The sequence below is a fragment of the Amblyomma americanum genome, chromosome 7, assembly GCF_052857255.1.
Source record: "Amblyomma americanum isolate KBUSLIRL-KWMA chromosome 7, ASM5285725v1, whole genome shotgun sequence".
Taxonomy (NCBI): domain Eukaryota; kingdom Metazoa; phylum Arthropoda; class Arachnida; order Ixodida; family Ixodidae; genus Amblyomma; species Amblyomma americanum.
The window spans coordinates 52,395,668-52,410,940 of record NC_135503.1 but is presented as its reverse complement, the minus strand read 5'-3'; the positions used below and the strand labels follow the sequence as shown (position 1 = coordinate 52,410,940).

General features: G+C 50.0%; 1 protein-coding gene across 2 annotated transcripts in view; it reads left to right on the top strand.

Annotated features, from left to right (window-relative positions):
- Positions 1 to 10,375: 10,375 nt before the first annotated feature.
- Positions 10,376 to 15,273, top strand: part of sev (receptor protein-tyrosine kinase sevenless) — a 124,924-nt gene continuing 120,026 nt past the window's right edge. For both annotated transcript variants that reach the window (XM_077632216.1, XM_077632215.1), the window contains exon 1: positions 10,376 to 10,712. In XM_077632216.1, the coding sequence (XP_077488342.1) occupies positions 10,527 to 10,712 (186 nt within the window). In that variant the 5' untranslated portion in view covers positions 10,376 to 10,526. The remainder of the gene's footprint in view (positions 10,713 to 15,273) is intronic.

The window sequence follows — 15,273 nt, the reverse complement described above, 5'->3', positions numbered from 1 at the left end:
GCTTGACGAGAACAATGAAAACAATAAAATGCAGCGTGAAATCTTATATTATTACTGTTTTTCTTTGCCAGAGTGAGTGAAGGCTGAATCACGCATATGTACATTTTAGGCGCCCCGCCGCGGTGGCTCAGTGGTTAGGTCGCTCGACTACTGATCCGGAGTTCCCGGGTTCGAACCCGACCTCGGCGGCTGCGTTTTTATGGAGGAAAAACGCTTAGGCGCCCGTGTGCTGTGCGATGTCAGTGCACGTTAAAAATCCCCAGGTGGTCGAAATTATTCCGGAGCCCTCCACTACGGCACCTATTCTTCCTTTCTTCTTTCACTCCCTCCTATATCCCTTCCCTTACGGCGCGGTTCAGGTGTCCAACGATATATGAGACAGATACTGCGCCATTTCCTTTCCCCCAAAAAACCAATTATTATTATTATTATTTTAGGCTCAGAACACCTCTGATAAACGATTTGCCAACACGCAACATGAACGTATTTGAGTTTATTTGTCAACGCTATTCACGTTCATTTGCCAGCACGCATATAAACGAAGAAGACGCGTCATCGCGTCATCATGCGGAATAAATGGGCTTGGGCAGGGCATGTGAAACGAAGGCAAGATAACCGCTGGTTTTTAAGGGTAACGGAGTGGATTCCTAGAGAAAGCATGCGTAGCAGGGGGCGGCAGAGAGTTAGGTGGGTGGATGAGATTAAGAAGTTTGCGGGTATACGGTGGCCGCAGCTGGCACAGAACAGGGTTAATTGGAGAGACATCGGAGAGGCCTTTGCCCTGCAGTGGGTGTAGTCACGCTGATGATGATTATGAAACGGTGCTTATGATTACTAACGTCAACAATCAAGCTGAGAGAAATTGACAACGCTATCCAGGTGTGGGCTGGAAAGTTGTCCGCTCTGAACATCACAATAATCAAGGTCGGATCCCGTGGTGGTTGTGGTGGGCGCTGTTATAACTGTGTCCCTAGAGTCACTTATCTAGAGACTGTGTTCCTGGTGTTCCTATATATGTTCCCGTCCCGCGTGGACAGCGCGCGCGCGAGAGAGAGAGAATGTGGTTTGGTGCGGAAAGGAAATTCGACTGGCGCACCTAACTGTTCACCGAGCTATAAGTGGCATCACCGCAACCGCGCCAGGCTGCAGGGTATAGGAGATAGAGATTAAATGATGAGAAAGGACAGGCGAAGATTACGCCGAGCATCGACAGCACACCGTATACACATCCGAGAGTATGCGAAAAGGAGGGAAAAAATTAATGTGGATTAGCTCAGCTAATCCAGGATATACAATGCGAAAGATGTCGGCGTTCACTGTGTTCGTTGGCGTTGGCGTTGACAATGTTCTAGACGGCGGTGGCTTTGAGCAAATGAAGGGCGCATAACTGGCTCCCTGATTATGCGGACGCCTCATTCGCGCTTTGATACATGTGGCGGTGGTGAGAGAGAGATGTGGCCTGAATGCATCAGCGCTGACAACGTTGTGGCTGACATGCGGCACTGCAGCAATAGCTAGGCCACAGCTTTCATTTGGTGATCAATCTCTCGCGATCAACCATTAACTGCATGCCAACCCCCAGGGCGGCAGGGAGGGCGCGCTGCCTATCCAGTGTGCGGAACACAATCAAAGCAGGCTTTTGCAGTTGGGCACTAACTCCACGTACATGAAAGCGAGATTGAGGTTTCCACTGACCCACGGAGCCGGTTGTGCGCCTTTCCTTTCGTGAAAATGAACGGCCTTTGCAAAGTTGTCAACGCCAATGAACACTATGAACGCCATCGGCTCGCTTGTTTTGTTTGGTTTTTGAGGAAAGTAAATGGCACAGTAACCGTCTCACATATCTCACTGGACACCCGAACCGCGCCGTAAAGGAAGGGATAAAGGACGGAGGGAAAAAAGAGAAAACTGAAAATTGAAAGTTCTATTTTGAGGAAAGGCGGGGCGCTGCGCAGCGGCGGAACACCTGTGGCTCGGTGCTACTAGTGGCGCATACGCAATTGCGACTAGGGAGCGAGAGAGAGAGGGAAATATCCGCGGCGAGATGCGCGTTGTGACGTCATGTGCCTCCTCTGAGTACAGCCACGGCGAAATCGCAAGTTCGTGGCCAATAAACCTTTCGCGTTAAAAGCGGTCATGTCGTAACTCCGGATGGATCTCCCCCTTTCTTTGGACTGCGAATTCGTGGCAAAAGGGCGGCCTGGAGAGCGGGAAACAATCCTGCGTGTGCCTCGGTGACCGACCGTCCTTGGCTGTGGTATACCCGAGGGACACAGTGACGCCGCGCGAGGCCCGTTACGAACAGGACGTTCCAGGAATTGTCTGCCTTGGATGATTCACAACTGGGGCTCTGGTGACTGCTGCCAGCGGCTGCTGACAGCTGCAGGTGTGAGGACCTGGCTTCGACGACGACGAGCGACCACCGGCCAACAAAGGATTCTCCGACAGAGTGCACTTGAGACTCGAAGAGGGGGGCCGCTACTCTGGTCGCTCCGTGGCTGCTTCGTCTCCGACTGAACCAACAGGCCATGCTGTACAAAGTGTGAATACAGTTTGCCTCTTAATTCCTACTCCTGCTGTCCGCGTCCTGACGGCGCTCTTTAATAATAATAATTAATAATAATTGGTTTTTTGGGGGGAAAGGAAATGGCGCAGTATCTGTCTCATATATCGTTGGACACCTGAACCGCGCCGTAAGGGAAGGGTAAAGAAGGGAGTGAAAGAAGAAAGGAAGAATTAGGTGCCGTAGTGGAAGGCTCCGGAATAATTTCGACCACCTGGGGATCTTTAACGTGCACTGACATCGCACAGCACACGGGCGGCGCTCTTTCCTAGGCCAGCGCTGCGACGGTGATCCCGTACCCGCATGCTGCCGCGAACGCAACAGCACGCTCAAGAGCTGGTAAGGGGCGACTTATGCGGCTGTTCCTTTTTCGCCCCCCAAGAGGCGAAAGCATGATAGCTTTTTGGTTTTCACGCCTCTTGTGCTACTCAAGTCAATCTCCCATTAGGGTGGTGTGGTAATTTTCGCGGTCGCTGCCCTATATATATGTGACCTCCTCGCCGTCAAGCTGTCAAAACGCCACTACGCGTCTGTTTCCTCACCACAGAGGAGCCGCCGATCTCTGTTCGCAACCATGTGGCCAGCGGCGCCCACGGACACGTCGGTGTGGGTGCTCTGCATAAGCGACATAAGGAGAAAAAAAGAGATCAAAATGAGGAGACCGGGCGATGGTGAGCATAAGCGCGGGCGGAAAGTTCACACCTGGATGCAGGGGCTCTGCATTCGGCGTCCCTCGTTTGCGCGGGTGCGCGCCGGGAGAGCCCGGACAGAGCTGCTTTCAGATAGGGGTGAGTCCTTCCGCCCCCCCCCCCCCCCCCCTCGCTCCTCCCGCCAACGCCATCCTCATCTCCCCGTCGGTAGCCGATCTATACAGCCGGTTTCGGTTTCTTTTCCGGCTGTCTGTCCCTAATGACGGAGAGCAAGGGGCGGCAGTGCTCGTTTGCGTCTCTTTTGGGGATTCGGCATGACCGGCTGTTCTCCGGGATCAGTTTTCCTTTTTCTATGGTTTCTTTCTCTAAGGGTGAATCGAACTGGACCGTTTTGTACAGCCGTGCCTTGGATGAACTGGTGGCTTGGAGCAGAGCGACCGTTCAGGCACCCCCCCTCAGGGGTTTGTGTGGGAGAGTGCCTCTGGCAGCGTGGACGTGAGGGTTTTTGAAGGGGTCGGGAGTCGGGCGGGAACGGAGAGAGGCGGAACAAAGGCGCAACAACATAAAAGGTTGTTAGCGCCCGGAGGATATCAATGCGGCGGGCAACAGGAATAGAGAGGCGAGGAGCAGAAGGCAATTGTAGTGAAAATTTTCGTGAAATGCGGGAACGGGCAAGTTGGTCGCACGTACGAATACGTGGATAAAAATAAAAAGAACAAAAGCTGGGGAGAAGTGCTTGGGGAGGGGGCAAGGGGCGTCAGAGGTTGAGCATTAGCGGCAGTGCAGGTAGCCAGCTGTCAGTCGTCGAGATTGCCGACGATTCCGTTACGATTTGCGGGCTTTCGCGCAGCTGCATTGCACACGGGCGCTTGGAGCACCCCTCGTGCCCAATTTTCGCTCTTCTATCATCGGAACGGTCACGCCAGTCATTCTGGGGGTGGCAGTTCCCGCCAAAATGGCGACGTCCGGTGTGCTTGTTGGAAAAATCATTTGTACATGTCGAGGGGGGTTTTCGTTCTATTTTTGTCTTTCCCCAACACTTTTCGCATCAGGAAAGTCATTCTAGGTGTGCTGGTCTATTCAGCCGCAATGCAAATGCGATATTGCTCTCATAGTGACTGCGTGATAAAGAATTTTGCTTGATTGTTCGTGCTGCAGTTGTAGTCCATGCCGCTTAGTTACATCATACAGTGAAAAAAGGCACAGACTCTGACCCTTTTCATTCTACCTTGATTACGGCTGCGACAAGGCTGGGGACCAAATATATTCGGACCGCTTAAATGGAACAAGCAGCTCTAACAATCACCTTAATGCGACAAATAAGCTGCGCCATTGAGAAAATTATATATGGGACGTTCACTCAGTTCTGAGTCAAAGTATAGTGCAGGTGACGCGACTTTGGTGATGCAGTGTTGGATGCATGCTGTCATTTCTCATTGCCTGGGAGCGCATTCAGGGGAAATCATGACAGCATATTTGAGGGGGACAAGTGTGACGTGTTTCGCTCCTTAATGATATGCACCCAAAACTACGATACCGAGAGCATGTTATGTCCAAATGCTGGTTCAGCTGCATGAAGGCATCAAAGGGCTAAAAATTACTGAGCACAAATATTTTGTTCCTTCGTGATGCCGCCTCAACCAGCAAGTTTCAAGTTGCATAATACGCTGCATGGAAGCGCTGTTTTGTGCATGCCAACCGTTTTGCCTGTTCTCTGCACATTGCTGCCAGTGACCCCTCTTTGGTTCTAAATTTCAAGAAACAGTCGGGAAGGCATATTTTGGGGGGTAATACGATGTGCTCAAAGGTTTCTTTTCTTCAACAGCCAGGGAACTTGGAAATCTACGCGTGATGTAGATTACCGTTCGGAAGAACAGGGTTGATCACAACAGTATGTTATTTTTATTAAAGTTCTCGCTTCATGTTAGGCCTAGAAGTTATTCATCTCTCTTCGCAAGTTACCACCTCGGCCGTTTACTCATAATACACTATACACTACGGATAGGGGTCGGACTTCTAGGTCTAAACAAAAAAAAGAATAAAATTACGCTGAATTTTATTTCCGAAAGTCGAGAACATCACGAAAATGTGTTTTCTCGCTAACTGAATGGTTCAGTGATAGTTATATTGCTGCAGTAAAACGCATACCACGTGATGCTCCGCCCTCTCGCCCAACCCAGCGCAACAACTTTACGCCAACACGACAACCCAACTTTCAAAAGCATACTTAAATTTTAAATTTTCATTGTTGTTTGAAGACTCCTCAGTTCGTTTCCGTTAATTTTTTTTATTGGTGATAACACTTCTACAAAAATAGCTGGAAGTCCTACTGTTTGTGCGTTAATTACTGGCAAGTAGACTCCGCGTGCTGAGAAAAAAACCTAGATAAACTCCAAGGGACTTTTGACCACACGGGGATGTCACATATTATCACCGACGAAAAAACCGGTAATTGACTCGTTGAAAATAACGTTGGCCGAAAAAATAAAACGAAAATTGCGTTCTGTAATAAACGCCGGAAAAAGTCCGGCGAATTTTCAGAATACAAAAATCCAAAACTTCATCCTCTAACTAGGAAGTTAAACGGCAAGCGCTTAGTGTATCCACAAAAAAATATGCGGATGGCAGCATTGAACCACCGGCTGTTAGTCAGCGTTATGTTCATACCTCCTCTTGTTGCCTTGTTTGTGCTCTATTCAGTAGTACGTTTGATCCTTACACTGGACAGTTATTGAACATCTGATTCTTATATATAGGATAGAATTCAAATTTTCAAAGCATTCGAGATCGAATTGTATGGAAGAGATATACCGTATTTTTGTCTTTCGTGGCAGTAAAGCAAGTCTCGAATTCTTGCTCCAACATATCTTAAACCTTTCTGGACAGAACAAAAGAGCTTCAAAAAAAGTTGTTGGGTTTCCTTAGAAGAAATTACCGAAAACTGCTCTCAGTGAGTGCGTCGGTTACACTTCTTCAGTGCTGTACCTGCTGCCGCCTGCATACTTACCTCAGCGCCAGTTTAAAGAGATTATTTCCCTATTTCTTTGTTTCACAAGGCTGCAAATTGGGTGAGGGTAACCCATTTCTACATTTGCTTCTAAGCAATGGATCCCCGCCTCCTCATCTCCCTAATTTCGCTTGGTATTAATATTAATATTAACGCGCTCTGACCCACTTTCTTTTTTCTGAAAATTTCAGCCTCATGATCTTCATATGATGGTATCACTTGGCCAAGGTAAATGTGCTTCTTAACTAGATAGTTGCAGTATATAGCTTGTGAACTTTCACAGCTTTTGCTATTTTGCAAAACTGTACAAATGACTTCCGGTTTATTCATGGTGATTTTAAGCTTTACCTCTATTTTGCATGTCCAGGTGCTCAGTGATCCAGGTAATCAATGACCATAGTATAGCCTGCATAATCATATGATGTTATATGAATTCAACATCGTACTAATTCAGCCACTGATTATCTTCAACCAATACAGACTGTCTCACTCTGATCGAAAGCGCTTGTCGATGCAAGTATTTGCATCCATTGTCGGCACACCATCATGTGCTCTTGCTTAATTATTTAATAAAGTAACGGCGGGAGACATCCGCTCGCGGGGGTGCCACGGGGCATCTTAACTTCAGTGGGGAACTGAAGAACATAGCCATGGCTTTTAAAGCTACGCGGACAACTTAGTCTATCGGCAGTACATTGTTCGCACATTATACGCTGATGCAGTAACAGCCCAAGAATACCAGCTTCGTGTTATGCTGGTACAGTTGATACACTGGTGGCTTGCCTTCTCTGCCCGGATGCAGCCTAACTTCACCAAACTGCCACCAAAAGCTCTGAAATAATGAATGATTAATCTATATTATTACACTTAAAGAAGTGCTACAACCAGGTGATACTATTCTCGGGGAGCACTGTTGGACAGCCTGGTCTACCTCAAGGTGACTCAATACCGAGTTTATTGTGTTGGTACTTGTCGCCGTGACGTAAGTGGATTAAACATTCAGCACGGGGGGGGGGGGGGGGGGGGGGGGGGAAGCAGCATGAAAAAAAATAGTATGCACCATAGCAATATTTTACAGAACATGTAGCCACGGGCCCAGTAAACATTACCAGCTCCAACTCTATAAATACGTTAAAACGGATACTTGGGCGAGTTGGTAAGTCATTTTAAAACAGAATAGCATGACACCATGGGAGAGAACCAGTACTAAACTAGGAAAAACTATAAATACGACACCATGTGAGAGAACCAGTGCTAAACTATGAAAAACTTCCCCTGGTGTCACCTTACAGCGCCCATTGGCCATCGTTTGAAATTTGCCGTTCGCGTCCATCGTTAGCGCGCTAACGATGGATGCGAACGGCAAATTCAAACGCTTTCACGTCGTTCTCGAGCTTGCGCCATTATCATCCTCAAAGCTAAGAAAAACTGGAGCTTAATTTTCTCTTTATTTTGTCTTTTTTCTCCGTTGCAGCGATTTTTTAACCGCTTGGGAAAACAGAGGAGCGTAGAAGTTGAGAATGGTCGCCTCTGCCAGTGTATAGCATGCGCCCTGAAACACGACAAATGTCGTCATTCAGCTGCGTCCACGGTTGAATTTGTCGATGATTTAGGTTGCAGTCCTTTTGAGGATGTTGCCTCATTATCCAACTTTAGCCCAGAGGGCGAAGAATAAGAAGACGTAGTTCGGAGTCGCCAATCCCCCCATGTGGGAATGTGCCATGTCTTAAGAGGACGAAGAAGAAGAAGAGTCGCCGAATACGCGACGCTAAACGCTCGGCCGTGAGGATACACGGTCATAGGATGCACAAACGCATTACAGAGCAGACGTCTGTGGCACAGATCTGTGTGAGTAGAACAACAATGGGAGAAAGATAGGACTCTCGTCTCTGCCGTTGCAGGATTGAAGATCCGCATTCGGACGCGTATCACAGTCTATCATCGCAAGAGAGCACACATAATAGCGGACTGAATAAGCGTCGAAACGCTATAATCCACTTTAAAGCTCTGGTCGGGGTTTCTTTTAACACTTCTGATATGATTTCAGTGCCTTCTTCCCAACAATGATCTCGGCTTTGCACTGCTTAGGTGAAGGCACATCAGTGACCTCGGGCATCCGGCATCCGCATCAAACACGGTCTGTCGCAAGTCTTGCGCATTCGCTGCACTAACCGGCACAGGCTCGTCGCCAGTTTTGTTCTTCCAGCAGCGCTATCACAATGCCTCTCGCGCTTCCTGGTGTCCAACATAAGAAGGTTCCGCACAATCGACCTCCGCGGTTACTCCGCCGGTCGGATCCATTGAAGGGGTCCTCTTCTTCTCCGACCGGCGAGGCATGCATCGGAGGCGTCAAGCGATTCCCAGACCCCCGCAGGGGCCCTGCAGGCCGGTCAAGAAGGAGCTCCGGTGCGTGTCAGCGCCGGCGGTGCAGGGTACACCCCGTGTATGTGTAGACGCTGCCGCCTTCCACGAGCCCCATGCTGTTCCGGATCGGCCGCATTTGCACGGCTGGCCGGATAGGAATTGCATCGGCGCTTCCCCGTCGACCGATGCGTAACACGCGGGCTCGGTTTCCGAAGACCCGTCGGGAGTCAAAAGAATTGCGCTCTAAAATCCCCCCCCCCCCCCCTCCGTTTCCCCTCCAGCTCAGCTGTGGCGCGACCTAGTGAGCAGACGCAGCGGACACTACTATACCCCAGACTACAGAGTGCGGAACGGTTCAGCGGTTGGCCTTTTTCGCAGCACGTGTGGAATTATATGGCTGGCTGAACGCTTCGATTCTGCGCTACCTTTTCTTTGTGGTTCTTTTTTTTTCGCTCGGAGTACCTACTCATGCGCGTCCAATCCGAAACTATGCGCTGGATTCTTCATAGTGAGCTGCAGGTCACTAAACATCAATCAGATCCGTCAAGAATCAAGTAAAAACGGCTATGGTGTTGGAGGCTTCTTGGGTATAAGCGTAAATGTTGCCAGACTCATCAGGACGGTTAGTGCTATAGTGAGATCTGGATCACTTCACCCAGCATATACCTCAGAACAAGTCTACGGCCTGTGTTAACGATATCTCTTGTATTATCCAAAGAAGGCTGCTAAAGATTATTCAAGACAGATCCATTGCCACTTCAGTTATCGTGCTGTTTTGAAGAAGTTGTTCGAGTAAACGTTTTCTTTCTCTCTAAATTACATGAATGCAATCCGAACCGACCGAAAGATCGACTTCGGCGGCGATGAAAGAAACGATTACGAATTGCTAAACATTTTGGAGCAAATTTTTAACATAATTCTTAACTATGTGGCCTTAATATAGTGATGAAGGGGTATATTCAGTCGCGGTATTCAGGTGGGACCAGCTTGCTGTCATACATGCGGTCATGTTTGTAAATTAGTGCGATGCTTGTGATCGCTAGCGGTGCGAATGTCACAGTTTGCAAACAGAAACTATCGATCCCATTCGTATCACGCATGAAAGCACTAAAGTTAAGGTCACTGGCTTTCGTTTACACAGGTGATTAAGTCCCCTTCTTATTCTCCCATCAAGACAGCTGCCTTCCAGAGTTAGCGAAACCGCGGTGTACTCTCTCGGGTGGAACATTCTCCAGTACTCTTCGCATGGGAAGAATGGTGGAAACACTCAGGTTGGGCCAGTTCTCCCCTACGCTGTAATGCAAAATGTCAAGAACACAGGCAACATCTCCAGGCTTCCACACGAGATGTTGCGACGTTGCGCGGAGCGAGCGCCGAAACAGCGCAGCGGTGTACGACACCTGTTGAAACACAACGTGCGCGCAAGAGCGCGTAGTTGAGGGCATGGGCGTCGTTTCGAAACCGAGTGTTTCACCCGGGTTTCGCACGTTCACGTTTCTTGAAAAGCGGCTGGAAGGGGGACACTTGGCTCACTTTCGCCAGCGCCGCGGCAGCGGCAACCCTCCGCCATCGTGTTCTTCAATTTTCCCGCTCTTCATTCAACGGGCCCGCAACAAGTACAGCAAAAAAGGATTCGACGTTGCTCGTCCTCCCCACGGGGGGAGCGCATGCCGCGCGCCCTTTTAGACCAATCAAAGAGCGAGGAGGCAACTACGCTCTCGTGACGTCAGCGCAAGCTCTCCGCGCGCGCGCGCTCTGGGAGCACCCGCATGGTGGCGAGAGGAGGGGGTACCCAAGAGCGGCCGCGGAGCGCGATGGGAGAGGACGGTGCGGAGCGGAGCAGTGGCGTCTGCGGCGGCCGGCCGCGCTCGTTTTGATTGCAATTTCTGCCGTCGGCACTGGCACACACGGGTATGGCGCGGTCAGCGAAAGATGTGCCACGATGACACGCGCTCGGCGGCGGGATAAGTGGCTCGTCGGCCCGGCGTGTGGCGCTCCCCGTCATCTGGTGCTGCTGGTGCGGTGCTTGTGTGTGTGGTGGATTCTGTGCGCGGGGACCTGCTCTTCGGCGGCGCCGACCGAAGTCGATGTCGTGGCCACTTGTTACGCCGACTGCGGCTCGAGACTGGTGAGTTTGCTAATGCCGGTTCGCCAGCTAAGCTAGTGGTTAACTGCTGATCCGTTTGCCTGCTACCTCCAGTTCTGTACCAGGGGCACGATCACCCAACGGCATTCCTGTCAAACGCTCAAGGCCAATGAAGTGCCCCGAGCGATCGAATGTAGTTTCGTTTCGTCTTTCTAATAACGATCGATGTCGACATTGTCTAATAAGGCACAAAGGGGGATACAGACAGAAAGTGTGCGGCATAATCAAACCTCATTGGACTTGCAAGCAAGAAAACATAAATAAACGCGATATTTAAGAGGCTCGTTATTTCCAGTCCCTAATCGGTCACATCTGAACGCCCCTCATTAGTCATCTGCAACACTCATCATTCTCCTAATTGGCTGCTCTTGCTAAGCAAGCATAATAGTGCGCGTCTGTTATCCAGACTTAAAGAGTTGGTCTTCATGTTCTAATGAATCGAAGTGTTCTGTTTTTTTTTTTTTTCCTCTGCAGCGTGAAATTCGCATCCCTTGTGTTCATAAACAGGCACACCACCTTCTACTTGTTCCTGAACTATTGTTCTGATCCCCAGTAATGCGTTTGCACGAACTGCAAGACCATGAGCAGCTGGCCGTTACATTCCCATGGACATGACCCGTGTCCTCACTACACATCACGATGAACTTTGCGCGTGGAATTTGCATGTTGGTTATCGTGTTTTCTCTCGTGATATTAGCGTGCACGACAAGAACAACGAGTGCAGCGTTAAGTAGCGATGACTATCTTAACGGGCGCTGAAACACAGCTAACTTGGCTGCGGGAGAGGACAGACAGATAGCACAAAAGTAACCGCCCACATGCTGCAGCAGTATCCTTGCCTGAGTCCGTACGCCCGTAACGTCCTTCTGGCTAACCTGAAGGCAGCACTGAGAGTGGGGATTCATTCCTCATATGTCTCATCACGTTTCATCACACGTTTTCTGGCGGGACCGCTCGTGACTGCTCCACTAGTAAGCAGCTCGGAGGTTTCCACGTCGGCGCTGACCTCAGCGTGAAAGTCCCTCCGTTTGCACTCCGACCCGCAAGCCAGGGAGCGTGGTCACTCTGCCGATTCAGTAGGCGACCCGTAAACGTCCTTGTGAAAGACGGGGTGGTGTTATGTTCAAGCAGTCTTCGTGTTGATAGTGGAAACCTTGGAAATGCAAAGGTGACAACAACCCAAGTGGGTGCGGCGAGAATTCTGACCTGACTAGTATCTCAAATACGTCTCGAACCACGCGCTGTAATGATAACTTCGTAGAGTTAAGTGTTATCGGCTTAACGGCGGACAATGTTCTCCTAACCCGGTGCCTCAAGCAACTTCTCTCCGGACTGGTATAACTGCACTTTCGATAATTGCACTAACGTGTGGATGGGGCATACACAAATGCCGCCTGTCAAAGTTGGCCCCAAGGCCATTTTGAATGCCCTGTAAGCACTTTCGTAGGATTTGACCACTTTAATCCTATAGGCACATGTGCTCGACTGGATTGTGCTAAGCACGAAATTCTCCAGTCATGTGAATCCTACAGTGTAACAAATGGGTGCGTTACTGTGTTTTCGAAGGCACCAAACCAGGAAAGTGTCGCTGCTTGCGCATTATGGATTCATTGAAGGCGAAGTTTTTTTTTTTTGTCTTTCCCAATTCTCTCACAAAAGTTTATTTATACAGTCTGTAGACTATCCATAGATTTTGTCGACAAGGGCTATGCACTTTCTATGGAAAAATTCTATAGGCTACTATATGGATAACACAAATCCTATTTAGATTTATGGTCATGCATTTTAAGTGGACGTTTGTCAATAGACTGTGAATAGACAAAAGTAAATGTCTATAGGAAGGCCATCGTCTGTTAGAAGACTATAGAAAGTCTATGCACCATTTCTATAAAGGAAAGTCGCATGGTCAGAGAGTGCAGGTGCTCGAAAGTAAGTTTCTTTCCTTGCTTCGTTGGTGACTCGCTTGCGCAACACGAAATGAGGACGTAGAACGTGACGCGCGTCACTGCCTGCCGACGCCTTTGGGCACGATGCTTGCCGACTCCCCGCGCAAAGACACAATGAGCCTCGCTGGTTTCTGGCCTCCGACAGACAAGTGCGTCGGGGACACTAGGCTGTCGCCAAGCCATCCGTCATGTACCTGCTTACCGACCGTTTGTTGACGTTGAAATGAATGGAAAGCGTTTGCAAACGGAAAACAGAGCTTCCCAACGCCTCCGCGTGCGTGCTGCCTGCTCATGAAAGAGGTCAGGAAGAGTTTTTGAGCGTTACCTTCGAACGTCAAACTTCTATACTCATGGCACAGCCCTTTGTAATGGGCTAAGGCATATAGGTGGCCCCAAAAGAACCAATGTCTTGAGTCTACATAGATCTTTTAGTCTTTATGCTTGAATCTCGAATGAAAGGAAACTGCACCTTGCTCAATATTCTTACCAAAGCATAATCGTGGCCATATACGTGCATTTCATTTAAAACGCCTATCGATTACAAGATGTCTAATTTTTCAGGTTGCCGGGGATATCTTTAAAGTGAAGATAAACCCGCACCGTTCTTGTTCTGTCCACTCTGGTCGATAACGCAGGCCAAAACAATCTGTAAGTTGATAAGGTGCGACGCATTATTCCTTGATTTTCTTCCTCCTGCCAACGCCTTTGGCAAGTCCAGCACTCGGATACTGAAGAGAATCCGATCCCATCATGAATGTCTGCTGGACATCAGCCTATACCTGGAGGCCCGAGACAGCGGTCCATTAAACAGCTTCCATTTTCTTCGGCGCCATGCGTCTGTTTGATTCGTACGACTCTGCGATCAATGCATCTCGCGTTTGCAGTCTTCCATGAAAAGAACACACTGAACACTGTGGCATAAAGTGCGCAGGCCTTGGTTGAAATCGGTTGAAGGCTAACGGTGATATTCGTGAGTATCCATTGAATATCAGATGCGAGAACAGTAACATCCCCTAATATAACTGTAAGACAAGCAATGGAACCTGCGTTCTTCGTGGGCCCATCGGAAGCCAGCCCGCCTGTCCACTCACACAGGTTCAAAACGCCCGCAGTTCATATATAGCTGTGGCCGGCGCTGGTGTCGCTTGTTTCGGTTGCTATCCCTCACTCTCTCCTTTTCCTTTTTTGCTGTCGCCGGAAGCGGTACCTGTTTATTACGGCGCTCCTTCGCAACGGCCCGCCGTGCATTGTGCGCGGGCGGGCTTCAGCCAGGCGTCTAACCCCCCCCCCCCCCTCCCCTCGTCCTCTTCGCCGCCACCACCGCGTATACTACTGCTCTGTCGGTCGCTGTGGCGGCGGCATTTCTGACGACACACATCGTTGCCCGATGGCTCGACTGCGGCCGCCCTCTGTCTATGTCCGTTGCATGCATGGGTGTGAGTGCCTGCAGCGGTCGGTCGGGACCCCTCCCCCCTCGTCCTCCCGTAGACGACTTCCTGCGCTAGCGGAAGCCGGTGGTCTCGCGCGACCAATCTACACACATACACACGCGTGAGTCGTGCGTGTCCGAAAAAGCCGCGCGAGTTCGTTCGTGAGCAGCCGAGCTGGGGACTCGGCTGGGGAGCTTAGGGCCGCTTAGCTGCGCGGCTGTGTGACGACTTTACTCCGGCTCCCACTGCTTGTCCCGCACCACACCGCCGTGAAGACGTATGCTGTCGTAACCGCGGTGTGCCAAGTGCTTCGTGACTGAGCCTTTTGTTCTCCGTGATGACCAGAGCGTAACACGCAGCATTTCCAGTTCGTGACGTTTGAGTCTGGTTTAACAGACGAGGAGCTGCGCGCGCTTTCCTGTAGCCGGTTGGAGAAAAGAGCCGCTGGCAAGGAAGCTTGGGAGCCCCGGAATGTGCGACTTCCTTGTGTCGTTCTCTCTCATTGTTTTGCCGCGTCTAAAACGTTACCGTAAGGGAAAAGGCGACGTTTTATTCATGAGAAAATAGAGGCAGATGACGCGCTTCTGCAGTTTCTGTAGCATTCATTACCAAGGCACGTGTTGGGCGTCGAACATGGACAAGAAAATCAAGAGTTACGGGGCCGGCTGGCGTCGTGACGCTCGTCAACCTCTTTCTGCATAAGTCAAGTCTTTCTTCTCGTGCGCAGAATATGCTACTCTTTACGGCAGCCCACGCGCCTACAACAACAAAAAGAGAGATCTGTGACCTGCACATGAAGGCCGGTTTACGAGGACGACCGATGCTTTGCGTTAGCGTTACTACCCTCATTTTTGGCAAAACCTGTCCGACTGTTGAGTGATGCGACAGCCACACTCCAGATGGCCTCCGCCCTACACCCCGCAACCTTTGGCCTCCACAGTTCTGCACCCTCCAGAATCCTCCACGCGCGTCCAAAGAACCCAGCCTCACCCTTCAGAAGCTTCACCCACCACCAATCACCAATCTCCGCCTTCCAGAAGCTTGACCCACTACAAATCACCCACTTTCGCCCTACAGAGAAGCTCACACACCACCAGGTACTCTCGTCTGCCCTCCAGAAGCTTTACCCATCACCATTCATCCACCTCTGTCCTCCAGAAGCTTCAC